The sequence below is a fragment of the Oryctolagus cuniculus genome, chromosome 19 (assembly GCF_051225735.1).
Source record: "Oryctolagus cuniculus isolate XC-2025 breed Fujian yellow rabbit chromosome 19, ASM5122573v1, whole genome shotgun sequence".
Classification (NCBI taxonomy): Eukaryota; Metazoa; Chordata; class Mammalia; order Lagomorpha; family Leporidae; genus Oryctolagus; species Oryctolagus cuniculus.
Window position 1 is genome coordinate 56,900,942 of NC_142885.1, and position 27,151 is coordinate 56,928,092.

General features: G+C 55.1%; 1 protein-coding gene across 1 annotated transcript in view; it reads left to right on the plus strand.

The window, feature by feature from the left end:
• LOC100345328 (BOS complex subunit NOMO1) overlaps positions 1–25,162 on the plus strand; it is a 58,639-nt gene extending 33,477 nt beyond the window's left edge. Inside the window, exons 17-31 of the mRNA XM_008257790.5 lie at positions 2,280–2,343; positions 3,604–3,699; positions 6,167–6,385; positions 6,470–6,552; positions 7,491–7,650; positions 7,762–7,888; positions 10,034–10,147; positions 10,952–11,079; positions 12,607–12,748; positions 16,435–16,518; positions 17,524–17,634; positions 19,199–19,300; positions 19,477–19,596; positions 24,134–24,226; positions 24,554–25,162. Coding sequence (XP_008256012.4) covers positions 2,280–2,343; positions 3,604–3,699; positions 6,167–6,385; positions 6,470–6,552; positions 7,491–7,650; positions 7,762–7,888; positions 10,034–10,147; positions 10,952–11,079; positions 12,607–12,748; positions 16,435–16,518; positions 17,524–17,634; positions 19,199–19,300; positions 19,477–19,596; positions 24,134–24,226; positions 24,554–24,685 — 1,775 coding nt within the window. The 3' untranslated portion in view covers positions 24,686–25,162. The remainder of the gene's footprint in view (positions 1–2,279; positions 2,344–3,603; positions 3,700–6,166; positions 6,386–6,469; positions 6,553–7,490; positions 7,651–7,761; positions 7,889–10,033; positions 10,148–10,951; positions 11,080–12,606; positions 12,749–16,434; positions 16,519–17,523; positions 17,635–19,198; positions 19,301–19,476; positions 19,597–24,133; positions 24,227–24,553) is intronic.
• The last annotated feature ends 1,989 nt before the right edge of the window (positions 25,163–27,151 follow it).

The following is a 27,151-nucleotide window of genomic DNA, read 5'->3' on the forward strand; positions in this document are numbered from 1 at the left end:
GTGGGTCATTTCCTGCCTTGCCCAAAGTCTTCAGTGACTTCTTTGTCCCTGGGTCACCTTGGAGTGAACCAGCAGATAGGAGCAGTATTTCTTTCTCTTTCTGCATTTCAAATAAAATGACAATAAATAAGTAAAACTTTTTCATGAAGAAGTCACCTGCGGCATGGTTCTGTCCAGCATGATAGAAAAAGCAGCTTCCTGGCGGAAAGGGTGGGGAAAATGTTTGGGACCAGCATTGTGGCGCCCTGACCTAAGCCTCCTCCAGTGACACTGCCACCCCATATCGGAGCATAGGTTCGAGTCCTGGCTGCTCTACTTCTTCTTCTTCTTCTTCTTCTTTTTTTTTTTTTTTATTTGACAGGTAGAATTATAGACAGAAAGAGAGAGAGAAAGGTCTTCCTTCCGTTGGTTCACTCCCCAAATGGCCGCCATGGCCAGCGCTGCGCCAATCTGAAGCCAGGAGCCAGGTGCTTCTTCCTGGTCTCCCATGTGGTTGCAGGGGCCCAAGCCCCTGGGCCATCCTCCACTGCCTTCCCGGGCCACAGCAGAGAGCTGGACTGGAAGAGGAGCAAGTGGGACTAGAACCGGCGCCCATATGGGATGCTGGTGCCACAGGCGGAAGATTAACCAAGTGAGCCACGGTGCCAGCCCTCTGCTCTGCTTCTGATCCAGCCACGATGAGGGGGAAAATCCTCAGATTTTCTTTCTATTCGACAAACATGGTCATGTGGCCAGAACTCTCTCACGTTGCCTGGAACCTCACAACACCACAGCCGCTGCCCTCAGAGGCAGCACGCCCAGCCCTGGGACCTTCCGTGACAGGCTGCCTTGCAAATTCTTTCTCTTCTATTGGTTCACTCCCCAAATGCCTGTAACAGCGGGGGCTGGGCTGGACTGAAGCCAGGAGCTGGGAACTCAGTATGGGTCTCCCACACGGGTGGCAGGAGCCCAAGCATCGGAGCCATCATCTGCTGCCTTTCAGTGTGCATATTAGCAGGAAGCCGAGCTGGTGATGGGTTGGGGGTATCCCAGGTGATGTTTTAACGCCTGCCCCAAATGCCTGCTCTGTAGGTGACTTCTAGCTGCAGGGGTGACTCTGGGACTCTTCGGTAGATTGCCCAAGGCTGGGTGCTTTGTCGCCCTAAGGAAGGGCAGCTTACTTGATGACAGAGAACAGAGGACTTGTTAAGGGAGCTGCCAGCCAGCCCAGGGATGTGGGTACTGTTTGTCGAAGTGTCCTCTGTGCCTCCCTCCCCCTGCCCTCCTACCCCTGCCCCCACACACACACCTGACGCCCTGTATCTGGCTTGTGCCTTGTTCCCCAGAACTTCATGGTTCAAATAGGACTTCCCTGGGAGAGGACGGCCCTCCAGGGTCACTTAGGCCTCCCTGTGGATGCTCCTGCCCGCAGTGCTCAGTCTGTTCCCCTGGGGCTGCTTTGTGGCATCAACCGCCTCTCTCTCCAGGTGGAGCTCAGCGCCCCATGGAGGCAGAGCCCACATCTATTGTGTTCCCCACCGGGAGCTGCACCAAGCTCACTACCAGGCTCTAGGGGGTGCTCTGTTCAGATCTGTTAAAGGAAAGAAAGGGAAAACAAACTGAATGGAGGCACCAAATTTTTTATTTTTTAATGGCAACGTGGGCTTTGCTCAGGCCTGTGAAAACAACAGGGCGGTTTGAACTCATTGTGGGTTTTTCTGGGAAATATGGCCCAGGTCTTGTTTCACAGTCAGCTGGGGAATGAACTGTGACACTGCTCCCGCCTGGAGTTGACTGTACCCTGAAGCCGAGCGTCCCTGTGCGCAGCCCAGGCGTGAACGCATTTTCCGCCACAGTTGCCAAGTTCTCGGGCCTTCCCTCACTCCCTCGGGGCTGCTTCCAGGAGGGGTTCAGGTGGTGGATGTCTTTTGGATTTTAGCAGAATTTCCCAAGTAGAACAGGGGTTCTGTAATTTACGGTGAGAGTGTCCTTTCTGTTCCTTTTCCCGTGCATGCGTCTTTCCGCTTGGTCTCTGCAGACTTAACAGCAGTGGGTTGTTAAATTATGGAACGAGAAAAAGCTGCACCCGTGAGCGGGCTGGCAGGCGGGCGGGTCGGGAGGAAGCCGCTGCAGGCAGCGGAAGAGGTGCCTGCTCGCTACTTCTGATCCCATTGTCACAGACGTACGACAGCCTTGAGCTTGCAAATGTGAGAGGAGCTGCCTTTGGAGTTCACCTGCTGGAATTGCTTAGCATAACTGACGCCATTCTCTGAAAATTGCTTCTGATTTCCTGTCTGCAGGCGTTTACAAAGTGACCCCTCGTTCCTGCCACCGGTTCGAACAAGCCTTCTACACCTATGACACGTAAGCCGGCCCATCGAGAGCCTGGGGTGTGGTGTTCGCAGTGTGTTCTGTGCAGGCGGGCGAGCCATCATCTCTCGTCATTTCTTTCTGAGAACAAAAGGGAGAGGCAAGCTTAGGCATTAAATCAGAATTTCCACATGAGGGTCTTTTACACGTGGACTTGTTACCTTGGAAATGGAGACAAATTCTCCTTCCATGGCATTCTGCAGACCCAGGGGGAAAGCCTGTGGCTCTGAGGCGGCTTAGACAGGCTCTTGGCCGAGTCTCCCAGCCCTCGCTGCTGGGAGTGGCTCAAGCTCAAGGCTGCCTTTTTTTTTTTTTTTTTTTTTTTTTTTTTTTTTTTGACAGGCAGAGTGGACAGTGAGAGAGAGAGACAGAGAGAAAGGTCTTCCTTTGCCATTGGTTCACCCTCCAATGGCCGCCGCGGCTGACGCGCTGTGGCCAGCGCACCACGCTGATCCGATGGCAGGAGCCAGGTGCTTCTCCTGGTCTCCCATGGGGTGCAGGGCCCAAGCACTTGGGCCATCCTCCACTGCACTCCCTGGCCACAGCAGAGAGCTGGCCTGGAAGAGGGGCAACCGGGACAGAATCCGGTGCCCCGACCGGGACTAGAACCCGGTGTGCCGGTGCCGCAAGCGGAGGATTAGCCTATTGAGCCACGGCGCCGGCCTCGAGGCTGCCTTTTTATATTTTTACAGATGTGTGTGGATTTCACTGGGAATTAGAAATGTAAAGTTTTGGAGTAGAGAATTAATTTGCCCTTAAGATATTTTGTATGTTTTTCCAGAGTCATTTTTCAGAAGATTTCTTTATTTGAAAGGCAGTGATGGGAGGGGTGGTTAGAGAGAGAGATATCTAGATATCTTGCATCCACTGCTTTACTTCCCAGATGGCTGCAATGGTCTGGGCTGGAACAGGCTGAAGCCAGGAGCCTAGAACTCCTTCCAGGTCTCCCAGGGGGTGGCAGGGCCCCTAGTACTTGAGCTGTCATCATGTGTTGCATTCCCAGGTGCATCAGCAGGCGGCTGCATTGGAAGTGGAGCACCTGGGCCTGGAACCGGTGCTCTGATACAGGAAGCCAGCTTCACAGGCGGCGGCGTAACCTCACTGCGCCACAACGCCACCCCCTCCAGACTTAGCTTGAGTGCAATTTCATGAATTCCAGGGTCAGGGAGGTCTCTGTAAAATGTGTCGCTGGTGCTCCTTTGGGAATGGCCGGGTCACGCTGCAGTGTTTTCTCTCCTCCTGTTTGATTTTCAGGTCTTCACCCAGCATCTTGACGTTAACAGCCATTCGCCACCATGTCCTTGGAACCATCACCACTGACAAAATGATGGATGTCACCGTGACCATCAAGTAAGACAAGTGTCTGGGGTGGGCGAGGCCTGGGGCTTTCTAACAGACTCTGGAAAGTGGCTTTGACTTCTTCTCTTCAGGCCTGCGTACAAATGGCCCCGCCTCTCTGACAGCCGTGTGGCGCGGCCATGCATTCACTGTAGCCTTTTATTTCTGATTCTAGAATTACCTGTGGGCGAGGGGGAGCCTTCCCAGCTGCCTCTGGTGCCTCTAGTTTCTTTTTGGACTCTCTACTTCTCATCTTTGCTGTGGGACGAAACGCATCCTTGGAGCTTGTCCCCTATTTCAGGTGTTTTATCAAGTAGCAAAAAAATTGCCCATTTTTCTTCAGACCTTGTCTTGAAGGCACGGGAGATAGAGATGGCCCCTGGTAGGAGAAGGGTCATGAGAGAGAGAGGATGTGACGGCAGCATCTCACACAGGCCACGGTGTTGCGCGGGCTGCCTCGGAGGGCGGTGTCGTGGTGTTGGTGAGGTTCCCCTGACACACTCATGTTCTCATGTGGCCGTGTGACCGTCTGTGTCAAACAGAATGGAAATCCGAGGAGCTTTCCCCCTTGTCACAATTGCCCTTCTGCTGCATTTCCTCCTGTCTGTCCGCCACCTGTTCGTCTGTCCATCACCCATGCAGAGAACGTTATGGAGAATCATGAGGTCGTGAGGCCACAGCCCTTGCCCTCCCAGAGCTGACAGTCTTCATGGGGGAGGCAGGCAGTGGTTGGAGAGACCCCCACGGAGCCGTGAGATGAGAACCCTGGTGGGGGCCACACTGTGTGCAGGGTCGCCGTCCATGTCCCACGGGCACCACTGACATGTTCAAAGCAGAGGGGTGACGTTTGCTTCAGGAGGGCCTTGCTGGCTTCTGAGAGAAGAACACAGAAGAAGAGGCCCACGAGTGGAGCTGATGGAGATGGGGTCGGGCAGGAGGCTCTCACAGAGGCCCCGTGAGCAGCGGCATGGGCTTCAGCCAGACTGGCAGCATGCAGGGCCAGGTGGCGATCCGAGTGGTCACTGGAATCAGGCAGGGTAGCCCTTGGTTTCTGTCTGGAGAGACTGGGTTCACAGGGAGCCGGGTTCTTAGCCAAGGGCTGGGAATTTGTTCAGGGTGTCCAACATAGGGCCCAGTGCTGGAGCCGTGCTGTTTACTGTCTTCTGTTTGGAAAGTATTCGTTCCTGGAATGACTGAAATCCATGTTCTTGCCAAGAGTGACTGCCTATTAGCTTGTTTTTATCTGGATGGGATTCATTTCTGTAGGTTCGCTGGGGGTTTTGGTGGCGTTTACTTGTTTGCATATCACGTGATACCCGTCCCGCGTATGTAGGCATTTGGATCTCTCCTGAGGTCTCCCGCTTGCCTGACCCGCAGCAGTGCCTTGGTTATCACACCTCACACACCTACTTTTAGGTCCTCCCTGGTTCAAATAGGGCTACTCCCTCTTTATGGCTGTCCCTTGGTTCTTTTCTCTCTTGCCCAAGCAGTGTCTCAACTCAGACATGGCCATTCAGTCAGAACCTGTGCCTAATCCAGTCCCTGCCCGGCACTGTGCTGCCATCCTGTGCTCTGACCCACTGCCTCTGTTGCCCGAATAGTTGTCGCAGCTTCCTGTCCGGCCTTCCTCTTGCAGCCTCTGGACCGTGTTCTATGCATGGTAGCCAGAGTGCTTGTTTATTGCCAAGTTCCCATCACTTCTGTCCTTAAAACTCACGTGGCTTTCTGTCCCACTCAGAGTCAATTCCAGCATCCACACCGTGGCCTGTGGACCCCTTGTCTGACACCTGCTGCCCCGGAGCCTGTCTGACTCACGTGGCTGTTCTGCGGGTCACTCCACCCCATGCTACAGGGGTCTCCATGCCATCCCTTGAGTCTCCCAGGAAGCTCCCTCTCCAGGGACCTTGCATTTGCTGTGCCCTCACCTGAGCCACTCTAGCCCAGGGAGCCGTGCGCCTCTGCCCTCCCTTCCTGCAGGTCTGTGCTCAAGGTCACCTTGTCAGAAAGGCCTTGGCTGACCGCTGACGTAGAGTGTCAGTGTTTACCCTCGGACCTCACTTTTCAGCTGCGTGGCTGCCCCCTCCCATTAGCACATGGACCCTGCAGGGTCACGGACAATTGCTGCTGTGTCCCTGTGCCCAGTGGATTCCGGGCTGGCCTGCAGAGCCTGTTCCCAGAGAAGAGTGAATGAGAGAGCAGAGACCTGGTCCTACAGAGGCAGAGGTGTTTTCATCAGCGTGTCATAGACTCAGTGCTGTTCTGTTCCAGCTCTGATCCAGCAACACCACTCTCCTTGCTGAGAAGTTTTTAATGTTTGTTCACTAATAGTTCATTTAAAACAGAACACTGTGCTGCTGTGGCGCCCTGGTCGGGTGTGCAGGCCTCACAGGTCCCCGCCTGTGGGAATGGCAGGTTGCCGCTGATGGCAGGGATGAGTCCATGATGGCATGGACTATGGGGCCCCCTCCCTCTCTCCCAGGTCTTCCATCGACAGTGAACCGGCCTTGGTCCTGGGCCCCCTGAAGTCCGTGCAGGAGCTGCGGAGGGAGCAGCAGCTGGCCCAGATTGAGACTCGCAGGCAGGAGAGGGAGAAGAATGGGAAAGAAGAGGGGGGAGAGGGAAGCACCAAGCCTCCTGTGCAAGAGATGGTGGAGGAGCTGCAAGGCCCCTTCTCCTACGACTTCTCCTACTGGGCCCGGTGAGCACTCGTGGGCCTGCCCTGCAACATCCCGGGTTCTGGAGAGACGGAACCCACCCAGCTCAAGTGTTCTGATGACTTTAGGTCTGGAGAGAAAATCACTGTCACTCCCTCGTCCAAAGAGCTGCTCTTTTACCCCCCGTCCATGGAAGCCGTGGTCAGTGGAGGTGAGTGTGCCACACCCTTGCCATCGTTACTGCGCCTGGATTTAAAACTTCCTGTCATTGTTCTCATGAATCATCTTTGCAAGCCACACCTTATGTCCTCGTGGGCACGTGGACCTTACTGTTTGACAGATGAGTGAATGAATGAGAGAATGGTCTCCATAAAGAAAGTAACTTCTGCTGTTAGGACTGTAGTAGTCTTTTTGGAAAAGGACTTGGTCATCTCTAACATTACCAGGTTGCTACCAGAAGGTAGCTACAAAGCAAAACCACCAGTTGCTGAAACTTGAGTGTTGTTTGTGAGCGTGAAGTCTTCATGGTTATTTTCTACTTTGTGGCTAGGTGTGGGGGGAGGGTGTTGTAAGGTGGATGGTGGAAGGGATGGCTTGGGGCAGCGTTTGACCTTTGCCTTCCAATGGTCTTTCACAGCATTTGGGGCTCCCGCAACTGTGGGTGTGATGCGGCTGGTGTTTTGGAGTGGAGCGTGTGGAGGGTGTGGCTCCAGTGGGCAGCCTGGCACACTGGGCCCTCTGGGGGCCAGGTAGCATAGCCCCGGTGTGCCGCGGAGGCTTCCCCCTTCATCCGTGGGGAGAACTGCAGAAGGGGAGTTAATGGAAAGTTGTCCATGGAAAGTTAAATACAGATGAAGCATCCCTTGTCTGAAATGCGTGGGACCAGAAGTGTTTCCGATTTGGGAGTTTTGGGATTTGGGAATCTGTGTAGACTCTAGCGGTTGAGCATCCATAATCCCACATCTGAAACGTCATGAGCACCAGGCACGTTTAGAGCATTAGGAGTTTGGGCTTAGGGGTGCTCAGGCCGGAACCTCATTTGGAGCCGACGTCTAGCACCACAGGGCTGGGCCTGTCTCTGGTGGGTGGTGGGAGACCCCTCCCTGTGCAGCTGCGTCCCGTTCTTGTGTTGATTTCTTCCCTGCCCAGAAAGCTGTCCGGGGAAGCTGATCGAGATCCAGGGGAAGGCGGGATTGTTCCTAGAAGGCCAGATCCACCCCGAGCTGGAAGGAGTAGAGATCGTCATCAGCGAAAAGGGGGCGAGTTCGCCGCTGATCACGGTCTTCACGGACGACAGGGGTGCCTACAGGTGAGCCTGTGCATAGCGCCGGCTGGGGAGCCCGGCTTTCCTCGGGGCAGGTGGCGCCCCTCCAGCATGGGAAGCGGATCCGTCTGTGGCACTTTGCTTTCTTCTGCTCAGCGTTGGGCCCCTGCACAGTGACCTGGAGTACACCGTGACCTCACAGAAGGAGGGCTACGTGCTGACGGCCGTGGAAGGGACCATCGGAGACTTCAAGGCCTATGCCTTGGCAGGCGTGAGCTTCGAGGTAACCCCACACATTCTCTAAAGGGAGTTCTGCTGCAGTGCAAGTTAGCATGATAGCGTGCTACACCGCATTGTAGACCCTAGGATAGCGGCCATGGGTGCGCACACGCGTGGGAACGCCGCCACTGGGGCAGTGACGTCCCCGCACCCCCGGTTCCCTGCTGACCCTTGTTGCCAGGCCGTCCTCACGGATCTGATCTGCTTTCTGTCACTGTGGATTAGTTTGCAAGTCTTCTGGAGTTTTTACTTACATGGAATTGTACAGGACGTACTCTTTTTTTGGTCTGGCTCCTTTCAAGCCGCGTAGGTTGGAGAGCTGTCAACTTTAGCACATTTGTGTACCTTTGAGAAGTGTTAAGCCTCTCATCCTTAACTGTTCTGTGATGAAGGACACAGAATGTTCCCTTGGGAGAGCTGTCTGTCTGTCTATCTCCACCCCCAGTCCTTCTTGGGAAGAGCCCACTGAGTGTTGAGGTCCTGGAGGGCCTTGAACATGAATATTTATAAAATCCAGGCCAGAGGAGGAAAATGACAGGTCACAGAAAATTTTTAAATTTTATGTCACCAAATATATTTTAAACCAGATGAAAAGATACCCAAAAGTGAGAAGAAATATTTGTACCATAAGTAATATCTCTGGCTTGTAAGTTACTCATAAAGTCAATGAGAAAAAGATAATGCCACTGGGAAAAAATGAACAAAGGATATATATATTTCTTTTTAAAAAGATTTGTTTATTAGAAAGGTAGTGTGGCAAAGAAGGAAAGAGAGAGAGACCTTCCATCCACTGATTTACTCCAGGACTGAACCAGGCCAAAGCCAGGGTGGCAGGGACCTGAGTGCCTGGTCCATAATTGGCTGCCTTCCTAGGCATATTAGCCAGAAGATGGATCCGGAGTGGATGACCTGGGACTTGAGTGGGTGCTCTGATGTGGAATGTGGGTGTCTCAATTGGCAGCTGGACCCACCGTGCCACAGTGCCCACCCAGCACAGGATGTGAGAGAGCGATTCATGGCAGTAATGTGAGTGACTGAAGACTGTGGGAGAAATGTCAGCCTTCGGGGTTTCTGAGGAAATCCCCCATGAAACACAGGCTTTGGGGGTTAGGTTTGACTAATGAAGGCACTGTGCATTTTTTTTGTGAGTATGTGTCTTCACATGCATAGATCATTTATGGGAGTGTGAGTGGCACCACCACTTGGAAATACAGAATTCAAAGTGCGCATATTCAGGAATTTCTAGGAACTGAATGTATGAGGGCATTGAAAAAGTTCATGGAAAGTGGAAATAAAAAAGTTTATTTTGCTTTGAAGAAATCTTGAAATCAGGCCGGCACCGCGGCTCACTAGGCTAATCTCCGCCTTGCGGCGCCGGCACACCGGGTTCTAGTCCCGATCAGGGTGCCGGATTCTGTCCCGGTTGCCCCTCTTCCAGGCCAGCTCTCTGCTGTGGCCAGGGAGTGCAGTGGAGGATGGCCCAAGTGCTTGGGCCCTGCACCCCATGGGAGACCAGGAGAAGTACCTGGCTCCTGCCATCGGATCAGCGTGGTGTGCTGGCCGCAGCGCGCCGGCCGTGGCGGCCGTTGGAGGGTGAACCAATGGCAAAAGGAAGACCTTCCTCTCTGTCTCTCTCTCTCTTTCTCTCTCCACTCTACCTGTCAAAAAAAAAATCTTAATCTGTGTGTGACTTTTCATAGTACACATTTTTCACGAAGATCCTTTGTAGGCACAGATTTCAAAAGGTTTTTGCACCAAAATAAACTTACTCTTGAATTCCGTTGTCCACCAAGCTTTTGCCATCTTCTTGTGTGCGTGTTTGGGGTGCTTCATCGTCTCCTGTCGGGTGCTGCCTGGGTCCTGTGGTGGCTGAGATGGGGGAAGCAGCCCTCTAGGCAGTGGCAGGAGAGGCCCAGGGAAGCTGCCGAGGGGAGAGCAGGCTGGGGCATCTGTCCAGCTGGTGGCATTGGTGTAGGCACAGGGCAGGAGTCGTGGAAGGTTACAGCAGACAGCATGCCCCTCCCCTGCGTGGATAACAAGAAAGGAACAGAAAAGAGAAGACCCTTAGGAATGTCCTCTTGACTTAGGAAATACATCTTCCTGCTTAGTAGGAGTTTAACCTTGCTCTGGCCTTACTTCCTCATCGCAGATAAAAGCCGAAGATGACCAGCCCCTCCCCGGGGTCCTCTTATCCCTCAGCGGTGGCGTGTTCCGTTCCAACCTCCTGACCCAAGACAACGGCATCCTGACGTTCTCAAACCTGGTAACACATCCCTGGGCACTTCCCACCTGCCTGCTGGCCCCAGGAGAGAAGGACCGCGGTGCGTGTGGCTCGTGCGTTGCTTGACAGCGCGAGAACAGGAAACCCGGGGCGAGGGCTCTCGGTTCCTCGGGGGCCCAGGTCTAATTAGAGCAGTGCTCCTGCTAGAACTTGTGCTGGGGATTCATGTTCCCTCCCGCACACGCATCTTGTTTTCTGGTCACCACTTGTCAGCAAGGCAGTGTAATTAATTACCGCAGCCCTGGCGGCCCTCTATGTGACCACGGGATCGTGTTGCTTCTCACGGCAAGACGTGCTGGGCGGTTAGCTCCCGTTTGTTCTGCAAAGCACGTTCCGTGTGGTGGGAAGAAAGCACCAAGCGTGCATTTGAGATGTGGTCAGGGGCCCTGACGCGGGGGGAGTCGGGGATGTTAATTGTCCATCCCGTCAGTCAGGGAACCTAGTGGCTGCTGTGGGCGCTCACGGCCGGGGAGTGTGGGGTGTCCGAGGCGCACGGCTTTGCCATGATGTGCACCCAGCTTCAGGTCTCCTGCTCCTTACAGGCTGTGTCATACAAAGCAGGTCACCTTCCCTCTCTGAGCCTCCTGTTCCTTCACGTCGGCTGCCCTTGGGTGGGTTGGACCTGCAGTCGCGTTGCTGTTACTGTTTATTGTGGAGATGGCGTTCCCCTTTGTCCATCTGGGCAGCTCCCCTGGCATCATTCCCGATGGTTCCGGCTTGGGGTCCCTTCTTCGAGCCAGAGCGAGTTGTGGCAGCTGAGGCTCAGGCCGCGCCGTCTCTCGGCAGAGCCCCGGCCAGTATTACTTCAAACCCATGATGAAGGAGTTCCGGTTTGAGCCGTCCTCACAGATGATCGAGGTGCAGGAGGGGCAGAACCTGAGGATCACCATCACCGGGTACCGGACGGCCTACAGGTAGCTGGCGCTCCCCTGCTTCCCCGCCCCCTTCCCTTCTCCGCAGGGCTGGGCGGGCGAGCCTAACTCCTGCACTCTAGAAACTCACCCCGTCTGCGGATTGATTTTGCTGGGGAGTCAAGGGAGACAGAGTATGGGGTCGGAGCCTCTGGCAGCTGCCTTTTCCTTCTGTCTTCTCAGCTTACTGTCTCAAGTCACACATTTCCTGTTTTGACATCGGCCTGAGTCTGTTGAATTGCTAAAAAAAAAAATCTATTTTATTTTTAAAAATGTTTTACACTTGAACTAACGCTTTCAAAGGAGAAAATGTTCACCTGAGTAAAACTTCCAAATGCTGAAGGGCACACAGTGTGAAATGTCCCAGCCGACTTATCCCCTGGTCACCTGAGTTCCCTCCAGGAGACAGCCGGTACTTCCAGTCTTTATGGCTATTTCCAGAGACAGCTGATGCAAATATGTACTACAGATGTATGGATGGATGGACAGAGAGACAGACACTAGCTATATAAGGGTATTTCAGAACACCATGGGACAGAGCATTCAAAAGTAAGTTGGTTTTAGTGTAAACATTTTGTGAAATCCATGCGTTCAAGGAGTCTTCAAAAAGTTCATAAAAATGTGTATTCTGAAACAACTCTGCATGGATTTCACAATTTTGTTGCACCAAAATGAAATTGTCTTTTCATTGCATTTTTCCACACCCTTTATGATGCATCCTCCTATATAGGTAGGGAGTTAGATTCATATATACATGCATAAACACCGATGAAAATATACATGGATTTTACACACAGGCAAAAATATTTATGTGCAGATTAGTTGGAAAGATTGGGTTTAGGAAAAATGGACCTTCAAATAAATTTATTTATTTATTTAGAAGCACACAGAGACAGATCTTCCATCTGTTGGTTCACTCCACACATGCCTGTGACAGCTGGGGCTGGGCCAGGCAGAAGCCAGGAGCCTAGGACTCCATCTGGGCCTTCCACGTGGGTGGCAAGGTCGCAAGTACTTGGGCCATCACCTGCCGCCTTCCTGGATGTGCATTAGCAGGAAGCCAGATTGAAAGTGCAGTAGCTGGGACTTGAACCAGGTCCTTCGATATGGGACATATCTGTCCCCGGGGCGGCTTCACCTGCCACAGCACAGCGCCTGCCCAGATGGACCATTTTCAACAACATGTGGAATGAAAGAGGAAGTGAGTCATTTCCATCTTATCAAACACTTCATTATTGAAAATAATGCTTAACAAGAATAAAATGAAGCTTAGTCTTTAGAAATTAGCATTTTCCGGAGCGCCCCTCAAAGCATACGAGAGAGAAAATGCTGACAGCTTCCCCGCCTGGCAGGAAGGCTGGATCTGGGCGCGGCCCAGCTGCAGCTGAGCTGCCCGTCACTGGGGCTGTTGTGCCCGAGCTGCCTTGTGTGGCAATTGCTGGAAAGTGCACGGCCCTTCACGGGAGAGTCCGTGTGTGCTCCAGGAAGCTCCCAGCATGGCAGCTTCCACTTCCTCTCTGGTCGCCCTAGTTGCTACGGCACCGTGTCGTCTTTGAATGGAGAGCCGGAGCAGGGGGTCGCCGTGGAAGCCGTGGGACAGAAGGACTGTAGCATTTACGGAGAAGACACCGTGACCGACGAAGAGGGGAAGTTCAGGCTCCGTGGCTTGCTGGTGAGACTCTTGTTTTCCCCACCATGTCCAGAGGTGTCCCTTGGGGGCCCACAAGGGCTGAGGGGCTCCGGACCTCTCTCAATCCTTCGCTGACACAGTTTGCCTCGTGTCTAAACAACACATGGGAGTAGGGTTCTGTGGCCAAAGCTTGGAATCCATGGGTTTGGTGCAGTTCTTGCCCAGTGTGTTGGGAGGTTATGGCTCACACCAGGTCTCGCAAATCAAGTGCCTACAGGGCTGAAGGAGGCCAGGCAGACAGAGGACAGGGAGTGTGAGGAGTGTGGAGGGGGCGTGGCAGTGTCCAGGGGCAGCCTGCTCCTCAGCTCCAGCTCTTTAGAGTCACATGGAAAGACAGCCCTGGTGGTTTGCATTTTTAAAAGAGAAATGAGAAATTCAGACTTCTTTGTGGGACTCCCGATTTTTGGATATTTATAGCCAATTAAGAAAGAGAAACCCACAACTTCTATGTGCAGGCCAAATAAACAACTTTGTTGTTTTGGTTGCTAAATTGCAACATTTGGCTATAGATTTGTAGTGCTTTTTGCCTTGATTTTTGTTTGTTAGTTGGCCCTAGAACCAGACGCTGAGTCTGTACCATAGCAGTCCCAAGGGACAGTATACTGAGAGCATCCAGTGGGCGGGGCACTGGCATCTGGAGTTGGGGCCCCAGCCTTTTAGGTGCACAGCCTGGGCATTCGTGGCTGACACTGGAGGTGGTGCTTGTATCTCAGTGACAGGCGTGTTATAACTGGCATGTTATCTTGCCAGTTGAGTTGCAGGTAGAGCATCCTTAATCCAAGCATCTGAAATCCCAAGTGCTTCAGAATCCAGGCCTTTCTGGCCACTGACATGAGGCCACAGTGGAAAATTTCATACCCTACCACTGTTTCCTGTACAAAATTACTAAAAATATTGTATAGAATTATCTTCAGGCCCCGTGTATAAAGTATATCTGTGAGACATGAGTGGTTTCGTGTTTAGACTTGGATCCCAGCCCCAGGGTAGCTCATTTTGTGATAGGCGGATTTTAGGAACTCCAGAGCCTGAAGTGCTGTGGTCCCAAGTGTTTTGGGCAGGGGCTGCCCAGCTTGAGTGTGTTAGGCTGACACCGTTGTTTTTTTTCCCCCAAGACAAGAATGCTCCTGTCCCATGTGCAGGGCGTCTCCACTCTCAGGGCTTGGGGTACCTGAAAGTTGGGGTTGGAAGTTTGCTGGGTGAGCACGGAGTGTTCAGGGTGAAGAGGCAGATGCATGTGGCGTGGCCACACTAGGACTGGCTACTTCGGTTCCTTGGCATAGCGGACCGAGCAGGCGCACAACTGCACTCAGGGCTGCTGTGCCCTGCTCTGCCTGCCACTCCCTCCTCAGGCCCATCATGGCGACACTTCCTTGCCATCCCCGTGAGCGTGGAGATGTTCCTTCTGGCCCCCCGGGGAGGGGTCCAGCCCCTGGGAAGCCACCACTGTGGGGACTCAGGTTCTCCAGGCGTGGGTGCACGCTCTCGTCTCTCCCGCAGCGTGGTGACAGGTCCAGAGTGGACAGAGGAGCACCAGGCAGGGAGCCTGTACGAGACAGGACAAAGACGGGTGTGTGAGGCCCGCTGCACAGGAGCAGGCAGCCGGGCTCCTGAGCCGGAGCGCAGTGTCTGTTCCAACACTATCTTCCCTCCTTCAAAAGGTGCCTCCTGCTGTCTTTCCCCTGTGGAGGCGCAAATGGCTGTTTTGAACCAAACCCAGCGTTGCCAGTCCTAATTGAGCACATCTGTTGGTGATCATAAATTTGATTATTCTCACAGTTTTTTTTTTTTTTTTAAATAGTAACTTTGATGTCTGTAAAAGGACTGTGTGCTCACTGTAAAATTCGAGCAACAGCTAGGAACAGACAAGACCTCGAAAGGGAGAAAGCCCCTACAGCCAGTGCAGGGAAGGAGGCGTGGTCAGTGTTTAGTGACTGCCATTCCTGCACGGCTCTGCCTGCACGGAGGTGATCAAAGCAGATGGAGTCCTGGGGGCCGGAAATACGCCTCCCAGAACACAGCTTCCCTGTGCTGGTGTAAACTGAGCTGTGGAGTCTCAGGCTTTCCCCTGGAGATCCTGCTAGATCCCTTTGAACCACAGGGTGAGTCAGTGGGCCAGCGGTGGTATTGGTGAAGGGGAATCGGTGTCTTAAGTCTTTTTAGAACAGTGACTTTCAGTAGCCAGTGATATATGCCTGTAAAGAAGGCATTTTTTTTTTTTAAAGGAAGAAAAACCTCAAATCCCACTCTCCAGAAATACGATCCATTGTAAACAGTTGAGACTCATTTGCAGCTGTCCCTTGGTGCATATAAATTTGCTCTCTGTATAGTCAGCCAACTGGAGATTGAAAATACTTGCGGGAAAAAAAAAAGGTCTGTCTGGACTGAGCATATATAGACTTTCGTCTTGTTGTAAATCCCTGAACAATACAGTTTAACAGCTGTTTACAGGGTTTATAATTTATCCGAAGGGCTGGCGTGTGGTGTCGCAGGTTAAGCTGCCTCCTGCAGCACCGGCATCCCATAGCAGAGTAGTGGTTTGAGTCCTGGCTGTTTTGCTCCTGACTCAGCTCCCTGCTAATGTGTCCGGAAAGGCACAGGTGATGGCGTGAGTGCTTAGGCCCCTGGCCCCCATGTGGGAGACCCGATTCCTGGCTTCAGCCTGGCCCAGCCTCAGCCATGGCGGCCATCTGAGGAGTGAACCAGCAGGTGGGGGATCTCTTTCTCTGCTTGGGTCTTTCTGATACTCTGCCTTTCATATAGATGAATCTTAAAAAAAAAAAAAAAAAAAAACTTATGTAAAAGGCAGAGACAGAGAGAAGACAACAGAGGGACAGATGAAAGGAGAGCTCCCATCTGCTGGTTCACAGGCGCAGCAGCCCGTGCTGGGCCAGGCTGAAGCCAGGAACCCAGAACTCGGTCTAGATCTGCCGTGTGGAGGGCAGGGGCCCGAGTACTTGAGCCATCACCTGCTGCCTCCCGGGGTGCATGCTAGTAGAAGCTGGATCAGAAGTGGAGCTGGGACTTGATGCAGACACTCGAGTGTGGGATGCAAGCGGCGATTTAACTGCTCTGTCAAGCATCTGCCCCAGTTTCACAGCTGTTTGCCTAGCATTCATATCATATTAGGTATTGTAAGGAACCCAGAGATGATGCAGGTGTAATGGGGGATGTGCAGAGGTTCTGTGCAAATACTGCACCGTGTTATAAAGGCGCAGGGTGAATGGATTTTGGCGTGTACATGTGTGTGCGTGCACACGTGTGTGTGTCTGGGGGGGTCCTGTCACTGCTCCCCCACAAATCCCTGAGGGCTGACTGTATACAGACCAAGAGGAGAGGTGCACAGCGAGGAAAGAATAGCTTTAGAAGCTTAAGTGCATTTCTGCTTGTCATTTTGAAAGAAGAAACCAAATTTACTCTCCCTTGGGTAGTATAACGTGATGCTGGATTGGTGTTGGGGAACTGTGAACTCAAGGTGTTTCGTCCCCAGCAGTGCTGCGTGCAGGGGCCTGTGAGAACTGTTGCCTGCCCATTGGGAAATGTGACGGGACAGCAGTGCTCTGGTCCCAGGGAGCAGGGGTAACCTGCTCCGGTCAGGTCAGGTCAGGTGTGTGCTGCGACACCCCCCCCCCCCCCGCTTCCAGAGCCATGATCCCTGGGTCTGTTTGCAGCCAGGGTGTGTGTACCACGTTCAGCTCAAGGCAGAAGGCAACGACCACATCGAGCGCGCACTGCCCCACCATCGGGTGATTGAGGTAAGGCACCGTTCCCCCGCTGCAGCCTGGGCCCGTTGCTTCCCTGACCACAGACCTTCTAGCGCCGCTCCGGCCAGGGAACGTGGAGGTCCTAATTGAGGGCCTTCCTAGAACAGAGTCCGCTTCGGAACAGGCCGCCGTTTACGTGGGGTTCTAACAGGCAGTGTTGCTGTCGCCTCCAGAAGGGAGACTGGCGCTGCTATGTCCCCGCTCCCCCGCGAGCTCGGTGCATTACTCTGTGAGTTAAGGGTCTTAGAGCACAAGCCACCTTTCAGGTCACAGCAGAGTCATCGAGAGAAGCTGGCTTTGGTGGCTCAGAGCCACCCAGGCACAGTTGATATTCAAGGTCCTGACCTAGTGACACTGATCCCTAAAGAGGCAGCCTCCGGGTCCCAGGGATTGGGCACCAAGCTTTTCTCTCATTGGCTGGTGGAGGGTTGGGGGGGGGCGAGGGGCACAGCGTCTGCCTCTCTCTGACTTTATTTTGGTGGCTTCATCAGGCATGAAGCCAGCGAGGCGTTCAGAGGGAGGGTGGAGGGCCCCTCCATTCAGGACTTTGCGACCTAGAGTATTGTCAGTGTCTCTGGCATTTATCTGAGGGGATAGCTGCGTCTGACTGCTAAACGCAGTATGGTTTGGTATTTCCCTGACCCGGTGACCTGGGCCATGGTCAGGCCGGTTACGTACAACTGTGGCCGGGCACGTGTGCAGGGCCGTCTGTGGTCTCAACAAAGCGCTTTCTCCTTAGGCCAGAGAAGCCGAAAACTCTGGCTTCACCTGTGAAATAGCTTACTTTTTAAGATGTTGGCAAGTAATAGGGTATGGGGAGAAGTCCTGTGCTCATCAGGCAAGCTGCATGCACAGGCCGGGGGTGGCTGGGGCTCGGGCTCAGGCCGCCTCGGAGGCAGCCGGTGCTCCCTCGTGGAAGGAGGGAGCCTCTCCAGGAAGCAGCTCGGGCCACCCAGCAGCTGCCTTCTCAGCGCCCGCCTCCCTTGTCCCCTCCAGGTCGGGAATAATGACATCGATGACGTGAACATCATCGTTTTCCGACAGATTAATCAGTTTGATTTGAGTGGAAATGTGATCACTTCCTCCGAGTATCTTCCTACGCTGTGGGTAAGCAGCTTTCTAAGACCAGTGTTAACTGTTTTCTTTCTGCCTTCGAGACGAGCGGGAGTGGGCGTGTGCGCGCGGCTCACTGCTGTCCTGGCCGCTGCCTGCCCAGGCCCAGCTCGGAGGGAACGTGCCTCCCTTTCACGTGAACATCTCCCGGCACTGGGATCTGGAGCGGGAAGACAGCTTTCTGCTTCTGTGCTTGGGCACATGGGTCATGGGCAGTGGCCTCGAATCTCTCGTCACCTAGTAGTTGCTCACCTTGCTGCCTTGGCCACGTCACTTCATTTCCAGTTTGCTCCCTGTAAAACCAGGAGCTTGGAGCCGGTGACCTTCATGGGCTGTTGCAGTTCTAATAGAATCTCTGCACCTGCCACAAAGGGAGAAGTTCTGTAGAAAGACCCGAGACCCTTCCCTTACGAGATGTTGATGAATCACGGGGTGTGGTGTGTGTGTGGGCGTGAAGACACCGGCCATGTTAGGTGTGCTCAGGGATTGAGTGGGAGCCAACACAGTTTAGGTCTCAGCTCACCTCCCCACTCACCATCAGCCCAGGGATTGCGAGCGTGGGTGCCTGCAGGGCCCAGCAGCCCACCGGAGGGGGAGGATGGCAGAGTGTGCAAAATGGAGAGCCCCCTCCTGTCCGGGGTGGGAGGAGAGGTGTGGGGAGGGCTCCACCTGCTGGCCCCTTCCCGTCCTTGCCTCCTTGGAATTCCTGCCCAGCATCAGTCTCACTTCCTGGAATCGAGGATGACGTGAGGCCACTTGCTTTTCTCACACCGACACTGAATTTGAATTAGTCGAGGTGCTGCACAGGACAGAAGGGCCCACGCGTCTGGGTGGGGATATGACCCACTTGCCTTCTAGGCTGTGACACTTGTGTGCCGTGTAGAAAGGTGTCAGCCTGGGCCCAGGGGGGTGGTCTCGGGCTGCCCTGTGGCAAGGGCAGGTGGAGCCCTCCCACCTCTGACGTCAGCCTGGTAGTGAGGCCTGGTAGAGGGTACTGAAGCTCTGAGTGGCTGTGTGTGGAGCAGCTTGGAGGAGCTGGTGTACAGAGCGCAGTGCAACGTGGGCAGGGCCCTCAGAGAGGTGGGCCTGTCCTTGGCTTTCCCGGGGCGTGAGCTATGTGACCTTAGCTGACTTCGGCTCTGGGAGTCCCCACAGGGGTAACCAACACGCCGGTTCTGCTGTCAGGCTGAGCGGTGCTGTTTGCTAAGCGCCCATCGCGAGCCCGGAGTATCACAGATGGCTGCCGTTATCACAAAATCCGATTCCGGCCCATCTTGGGCAATGGCCTCCCTGGTCAGAATCTGTGTTCAAGGCGCAGCTTCCTGTGCACTGCCAGCCCCGGGCTCGGGAGGGCGAGGCAGGTGCAGTGTGCGGCCCGTGGGGCACGGCCACGCGCTCTGCCCTGCCCAGCATGCCCCCACCCCGTCCCGTGCGAGCCCCGCCCCGCGCATGCACAAGCGCACACGCATGCGCAGAGAGAGCCATCTTGGGTGCAGGAAGTGAACCCGCGCGTCGTATTGCCTTCTCACATGCGTGCGCCCCCTGCTTCCTCCCTCAGGTGAAGCTTTACAAAAGCGACAACCTGGACAATCCCATCCAGACGGTGTCCCTGGGCCAGTCCCTGTTCTTCCACTTCCCCCCGCTGCTGAGAGATGGCGAGGTAAGGCCGCGGCTGGCGCTGCCCTGATTGCGTTTGTACCGAGAGGAGGCAGACCCTAGGGCCACAGGGCTGTGGCCCCTCGGACGTTAGCGGCCTTGGCTGGCCGTGTGGACGTGGGGGTCCCCTGCGCGCGTGGCGCCGCCCCGCGCAGAAACGCCGTCTCCTTGCGTGCGCAGAACTACGTGGTGCTGCTGGACTCCACGCTGCCCAGATCCCAGTACGACTACGGCCTGCCTCAGGTGTCTTTCGCCGCCGTGGGCTACCACAAGCACGTCACGTTGATCTTCAACCCCACGGTGAGTGGAAGGGGTGTTGCCCACAGGGGCTGGCGAGAGAGGAGAGGGCGCCAGCCGGTGGCCCCGGCCGCTTGCCCGCGCTGGAGCCTGGATTTTCCCAGGTCCCCCTCTGTTCTCTCTGAGGGCGTGAGGAGTAGGGTGGCCTGGTGTGGCCCTGGCTCAGCCTGGCTTCGCAGGAGAGGGCACCCCTGCCCTGTGACTGGCAGCGTGTGTGTGTGTCCAGCAGGGGGCGTGAGATGCCTGACCCGCTCAGACCTCCAGGATCAGGTGATGGGAGTTGTGGGGGACTCCGGCTGTGCCCGCCGGCACCGCAAGGGTGCAGGACGACCACCCCAAAGCTGGTTTGCTCGAGGCCCTTTTCACTTTACTTATTGCAAGAGAGGAAGCGGACACGTGTGCAGGCCACCCGAGGTGGGAGGACTGACTCCTTTGTCTAGCACTTGGCAGCGCGTGGCCCTTACTGGGGCATGTTGTTTTCCACGCTGGTAACAGAGTGGCTTCCGTTAGTGAGCCTCCCACTCAGGGTCAGACGCAGCAGCCACAGGGAAAACGGGCTCTGGGGCCCAGGGTCAGGGCTGCTGATTCTGAGCTTGGGGGTAGGGGGTTGCAAGTGGAGCGCAGGAATCTGTATCAAAAAATAGAACGCCCCACGTAGCTGCTGTGTTGGCCATTGTTTCTTCATCTGTCCAGTGGGAAAAGTAAAAATTTAATAACAAAAAATAAGTGGCACAACAGCTATATATGGCCTTTATTCCTTTTTCGTAGCTGTGTAGTGTTCCTTTGTGTGGGCACCGTGTGTCCAGCTGCTGTGAAAGCCACCCTGGGCGGGGTGACCTGCGAACAAACCTTTGTTTCTTGTGGTTGGGAGGCGGGCAAGTCCAGGATCAGGTGCCGGCATGCTGGGTGTTGGCGAGGGCCCACCGTGTCTCACAGGTGGCGCCTCTAGGTGCGTCCTGTCAGGGCAGAGGGTGGATGCGCTCCTTCAGGCTGCTCTAAGGAGGGCACTCATCCCATTGAGGAAGGCCGGAACACCCCCCCGAGTGGTGTCCCGAAACCCCCTTTACCTGCCGTCTCACCGAGGGTTAGGTTTGGTCGTAGGAGTTTCGGGTGAGATGCACACACTCCGACCACGGCACCACGATGTGCTGCGTTAGCCCCCGACTGCCGGACACTTGGAGTCATGCTGGTTTGTTGTCACTGCAGACAGTCCTGGAGTGAGTTGCCTCCTTCCTGCACGTTCCTGAACGCTGGTCAGGCCGTCCCCGGAGAACGAAGGAGCTGGCTGCAAGGGTTAATGCAGCTGGGGTTTTTTCTTTTTCTTTTTTTTTTGACAGGCAGAGTGGACAGTGAGAGAGAGAGAGACAGAGAGAAAGGTCTTCCTTTGCCGTTGGTTCACCCTCCAATGGCTGCTGCAGCCGGCACACCGCGCTGATCCGCAGGAGCCAGGTGCTTCTCCTGGTCTCCCATGGGGTGCAGGGCCCAAGGACCTGGGCCATCCTCCACTGCACTCCCGGGCCACAGCAGAGGGCTGGCCTGGAAGAGGGGCAACCGGGACAGAATCCGGCGCCCCGACCAGGACTAGAACCCGGTGTGCCGGTGCCGCAAGGCGGAGGATTAGCCTAGTGAGCCGTGGCACTGGCCGCAGCTGGGGTTTTGATTGACACTGCCACCCCCCCTCCACCTCCCCTCCTTCGGGGTTGCTTTTCTGTTGTGTTCCCGGCAGCAAGGGCGAGTCCCTTTTTCCCAGCAGTGTGTTGTCATCTTGAAGGTTTTGCAGTCTTAACAGGTGACAGTGGTATCTCAGTGTAGTGTAACTCGCACTTCTCACTTTTCATGGGGTTGGAGTCACTCCTGAGCTGTTTACTTCGTAATCCGTTCTTCTGGAGAGTCGTTGACCTTTTTCCTCTGCTTCAGAAACCCTTTGTGTGGTAGGGTATGGGCTCTTTTCTGTAGTGTACCCGTATATTGTACAAGGTTTTCCCAGCTCATTCTTTATCTTTTTTTTTTTTTTTTAAAGAGAGATTCACTTGTGTTTATCTGAAAGAGTGACACAGGGAGAGGGAGAGAGACAGAAATCTTCCCTAAATGGCCGTATCACAGCAGAGCCAGATCAGAACTGGGCGCTGAAACTCCATCTCCGTCTCCCGTGTGGGTGGCAGGGGCCCAAGTGCTCAGGCTTGAGCTCTGATATGGGACGCCCATGTTGCATGCAGTGGCCTGGCGCACTGTGCCATGGGCTGGCCTCTCATTTATCTTTTCACTGAGCTCATGCAGATGTTTGTTTTTATGTTAAGTGCATTGCTGTTTTCCTTCCTGTTTCTGGATTTTGGGTCACAGTTAGCTTGCTTGCATGGTTGCCTTCACGCTCTGGTGCAGGGTGTGGAGAATGCTCAGTGTTTGTCCCCTCTCACATGCTGTCCTGTACAGAGCTCCAGGCTGGTTCCTGGGCTCCTCTGGGGGGCGTCTTGTGCTCAGAGGGCTGGCAAATCTGACCTCACCTTGGGTAGAGTGTTTACAACCCTCCAGTTGTTCCTCACAGTCAGGACCGGCTAGGGACAGCAGGAGACGAGCACGTGTCTGAGTGGAGGCACGCGGCGACCCTGGGAGGTGGAGAGGGCAGCGGTGAGCCACCAGCTGGCATGGGCTGCCATGTTCCCAGGGCCTCTGTAGGAGCCTCACCTGCGTCCCAGCACGTACGTGGGCCGTGAGTGGTGGGCATACAGAGAAGCGAGTCGGTGGTGGCTAAGCCGCCCAGCCTACTGCCAGGAGGATTGTCGGTCACTTGTGAGTGTGAGGACTGTGATGAGCGATTCGGTCACACCCCCTTGGCCCGGGAGCCCAGCCACGACTCACATGAGGTGGTTTGTCTCAGGCAACGGAGTTCCCACCACGCCTCAGCCTTCCACGATGGGCGCTCAGCACGGTGCAGGCAGGGGGCTTGGTGAGCACTTGGGTTGCGCCTCTGCACAGTATGGCCGCCCACAGCCATGTGCACTGGCGCCTCACGTGGTGCTCCATGTGCAGCTGAGCCTCTCTCGGGTCTCCTCACACACCCCCTTGAAGAAGGCCCAGTTCACAGTTGGATAAACGTGAGGTCCCCCAGTAAGACAGACCTTGACCAGTTACCCTCAAAGCTGAGTCTCACGATCAGTGTGCTAATTCCCATTGAATTAAGCTTTGAGTTCAGTGTTTGCTGTGAATGGTTTGGGCTCTAAGGTGTCAGGAAACACAGGAGCAGGCAGGTGGAGATGAAGTCTCCCTCCCACTGACTGAAGGAGGGTCCTGGGGCCCTCCGCTGTCCCAGGTGGAGTGGCTCGCGGCTCTCAGATGTCCTGGTGTCAGGGCTCATGTGTGTTGTCAGAAACAGGCGAAAATCCCAGAGACCTTGAGTGCACATGGATTGTGTCTCACCTTTCTCACCTGTGTCAGGTGAGAAAGTAAGCTCAGAGATGTTGAGACTCCAGAGGCCGTGTGTTCCCTTAGCCGCCAGAGGGGTGGTGTCACCTGAAAAGGGGCCCTGACACGCGGGAGAACGAGAGTGGAAGGGCACCCTGCACCTGACAGCATCAGTATCAGCATCGGTATCAGCAAATGGTGCAGGAGCGCCAGTGCTCTGGCTCCAGTTCTTCTGAAAGCTCTCATTCAATTTGCTTGCTTCCTGTGTGGGAGTAGAGAGGGCTGCTTGGGGCACATGTTCATTTGACGTTACAGATAGCCACAGTTTCAGAGACTGTAGCAAGATAGGAGTTTCTGCCTCCTGTCAGTCTCCAGGAGCCAGCAGTCCAGGGATCATATGGAGACTCCCAAGGTGTTGGGGACGCAGGCCCCTTCTGTCTCGTTGCTCTCTTCTGACATGTTGCTCCTCTCCAAAGTGTGGCACCTGGCCAGATGCTGTCCCGCCAGCAGGAAGGGTGGGCATACCATTCCTCTTCAGGGTACAGCCAGGATGTTGCCCCCGTTACTTCGTGTCCTATTGGGCAGAGTTTCCACGGCTACATCTAAGCCGCAAGGGAGTCTGGAACTGCGTCCTCTATTCTGATGGACAAGTTGTGGGTTTCTCGTGTAAGAAAGGGAGAGAGAGGTGGCGTTCTCTGCTTCACTTCATTTGAGTAGCCTCCCTGGGACTGGCTTGTTCATCCTTGGGTTCCGGTGCCTGGTCCGGTGGGATCTCCGTACACTCTCACAGGACAGAGTCCCCGTGGGTACCAGGGATTCAACCGAATAGAGCCATTGACTTGTGGGCCGCAGGGCTCCCTGCTCACCGCGTGGCCGGTTCCTCACTTTGGGTAGTGAGCGCTCAGAGAGGGAGGACTGCCTTGCTCTTGGAGCCTCTCTGTGCCTGAGTTGCAGGAGGAAGCAGTGGATTCTTGGGGGGTGGGGGACTTAGCCGAGTCACCCAAGCTTCTCCTTTGGATCGTGGGGTCCCTGGGTGTTGCAGGGCTGCCACCTTGAGGGCTGAACGCCAGGGCCGTGGGGCAGAGGGTGGCAGCAGGTGTGGGAACCGAGCGAGGACTGACGGTGCTCGTGCCGATTGCAGAGAAAGCTGCCCGAGCAAGACATCGCCCAGGGCTCCTACATCGCCCTGCCGCTGACGCTGCTCGTCCTGCTGGCTGGTTACAACCACGACAAGGTAGGGCCTGCAGAGACCTCAGGGGAAGGAGGGGAGCCAGTGTCCATGGGTGATGGTGGAGGCGTGTCCAGTGTTGGAAAGCCCTGAAGTCCAGGCCTCCATACGAGGCTCTGGACATCCAGTTACATCTGTCCTGATCCTTGAGCCCAGAGTTCCTCCAGGGAGGCATTGCTCCTGACGGGCCAGCCCATCCCCGGGGACCGTAACATCCGGCCATGGGCACGGGGTGGGTGCCAATGGTGCAGGACGAAGGAGGAGGAGGGGTTTGGCGAAGCCGCGTGCGGGCCTCCGCCACCTCCCCGCGTGTCACGCGCGCTCTCTTTCCAGCTCATTCCCTTGCTGCTGCAGTTGACAAGTCGGCTGCAGGGAGTGCGCGCGCTCGGCCAGGCAGCCTCTGATAACAGCGGCCCGGAAGACGTGAAGAGACAAGCCAAGAAACAGAAGACCAGGCGGACGTGAGGACCACGAGGGGCAGCTGCGCTCTGCCTCGGACGGGCCACAGCCAGGGGTCGCCGGCCCCGTGGGGCAAAGCATGCGCCAACAAGCTCCCCCCGGGCTGCGGGCCTGTGCCCCCTGCTGCCCGTCCTTGTCCCCGCGTGTGCCCCTGCCTTGGTGCACCGCAATGAATGGACCCTCCTGTCACTCTGCTGAACACAACTTATTTTCTGAGTTGGAGATAATTTATTATTATTATTTTTGTCAAAGAAGTATTTAAGCCGTGCTGGTGGCGTGAGAATGTGATTCTTAATCCTGAGTGTTGGTTTGCAGGAAGAGTGCGGTCAGCGCGGCCTTGGGTTCGCGAGGAAGCTTCCTTCCCTCCCCTCCCCCCCTTCAGCGTTTGCCACCCGCACTGGCAGCCGCAGCAGCCGGTGCCCACCACTTGAGAGCATGTGTTAGGAGGAAGACGCAATAAAACTGCCCGTTCATTGTGTTGTAGCTCTCGCCGCGTGCGTTTCTTGGGTGATGTGGGCGGGCGGAATGCTGGGGTCAGAGCAGGCGGGGGTCCAGGATACCACACACCAAGGGGCCCAGAGGAGAGCGAGAGTGCGGCCTATGGCGAGTTGAAGGGCCGCCTCCCCAGCTGAGGGGGGTTGGCTTTTACTCACCTCTCGCCCACCGTCGCCCTGCCCGAAGGTGCGTTCATTTTTCTGGAGAAGCCGGAAAGATGAAGTTTAATGTGCGTTCTTCCAGGTTTAAATTTAGTGATGCATTCAGTTGTTTTAAGAATCTGCAGTTTGGGCCAAACAAAACTTTGCCCCTGCAGGAGGCTTCAAGGCTGTTTTATTCAATGAGATCCACGGGAATTCACAGCCTTCTAGTGGCATAGGCCTTATTCTTGTAGGAAGTCGTTAAGTTATGTTGAAGGAGGGACACATCCATCTCCCCCAGCTGGTTTTCTCAGAAGCAGGTCCGTCTGCTGACGGACCACTAAGGCAGCCACTGGGAACTCAGTGCAGGCCTCCCACGGGGGTGGCAGAAACCCAGCCGCTTGAGCCATCACCTCTGCCTCCAAGGTCTACATTGTCAGGAAGGCGGAGTCATAATTCGGAGGCCAAACACCCACCACCCCGTTTGACGTCCGTTAGGTACCATGTAAGACAGCCCCCGGGACTGTGAAGAGTGCAGCTGACGACACTCGCAAGGGAGTTGGAAGAGGATGAGGCCGTGTCTGCTTTTAACCTCGTGCCCCTGGTGCTCAGGAGAGAGTGGACGGACGGGTGGTCAGGAGCACCGGCCTTCACTGAGCTCCGGGCCCGTCGTTGGGTAGGAGACAAGCCAGTAAGTGAACAAGGGCAGTACAGAGAGCCATGGGCAGAGGAAGCCCCAAGGGCCATGGGCACACCTTGGAATTCCACCTGAGGCCTCAGGGCAGCTTCCTGGATAAGGTAGAGAGGAAAAGGAAGTGTGGGGGGGTGGGTGTCTTTTGGATGCCCTCGAACAGTCTCAGCCCTGGGGGGCCACCCAGAGCGCTCCTGTGCTTCCCACCTGGTGCTCTGGGGACCTGGGCCTCTCTTGGGTCTGCAGATTTGCTTCTCTGTGTAAGGCAGATGGGCCGCACTGGAGATCTGGGACAGATGTGATGGCGACTCCCTTTCTTGGCCTGTTTTCTAACTCCTACTCCAGTGGACACCCAGAGACAACCCTTTTAAATGTTAATGGGGCTTTTCATTGACAAGGCGTAAAGGTTAAGAGCTTGTGAAAGATACAGGAAATGTCAGGGCGCTCCGTGCAGTTCCAGATGCCGCCATGAAGTGGCAGTCTTTGCCCGCGGCTGCTGGCTTCAGGTCACTCTAGGCTTTGGCTGTTGGAAGTTTTTTTTTTTTTTTTTGACAGGCAGAGTGGACAGTGAGAGAGAGAAAGGTCTTCCTTTTTGCCGTTGGTTCACCCTCCAATGGCTGCTGTGGCCGGCACACCGCGCTGATCCGAAAGCAGGAGCCAGGTGCTTCTCCTGGTCTCCCATGGGGTGCAGGGCCCAAGCACTTGGGCCATCCTCCACTGCACTCCCGGGCCAGAGCAGAGAGTTGGCCTGGAAGAGGGGCAACTGGGACAGAATCTGGCGCCCCGACCGGGACTAGAACTCGGTGTGCTGGCGCCGCAAGGCAGAGGATTAGCCTAGTGAGCCGTGGCGCCAGCCTTGTTGGAAGTTTTTAAAAAATTTTATTTATCTGTTTGAAAGGCAGAAAGACAATGAGATGAGAAAGAAAGAGAGCGAGATAGGCAGAGATCTCCCATCCAATGGTTCATCCTTAAATACTTGGAACAGCAAGGAGCCAGGAATGCAGTCCAGGTCTCCCGTGTAGGTGCCAGGGACCAAAGTACTTGAACCATCACCTGCCGCCTCCCAAGCAGTTCCTTTGAGCAGGGGTCCTGTGTTACCCACTGGAACCTGTACCCCAGGTGGGCAAAACCAATGGAAGTCCACTC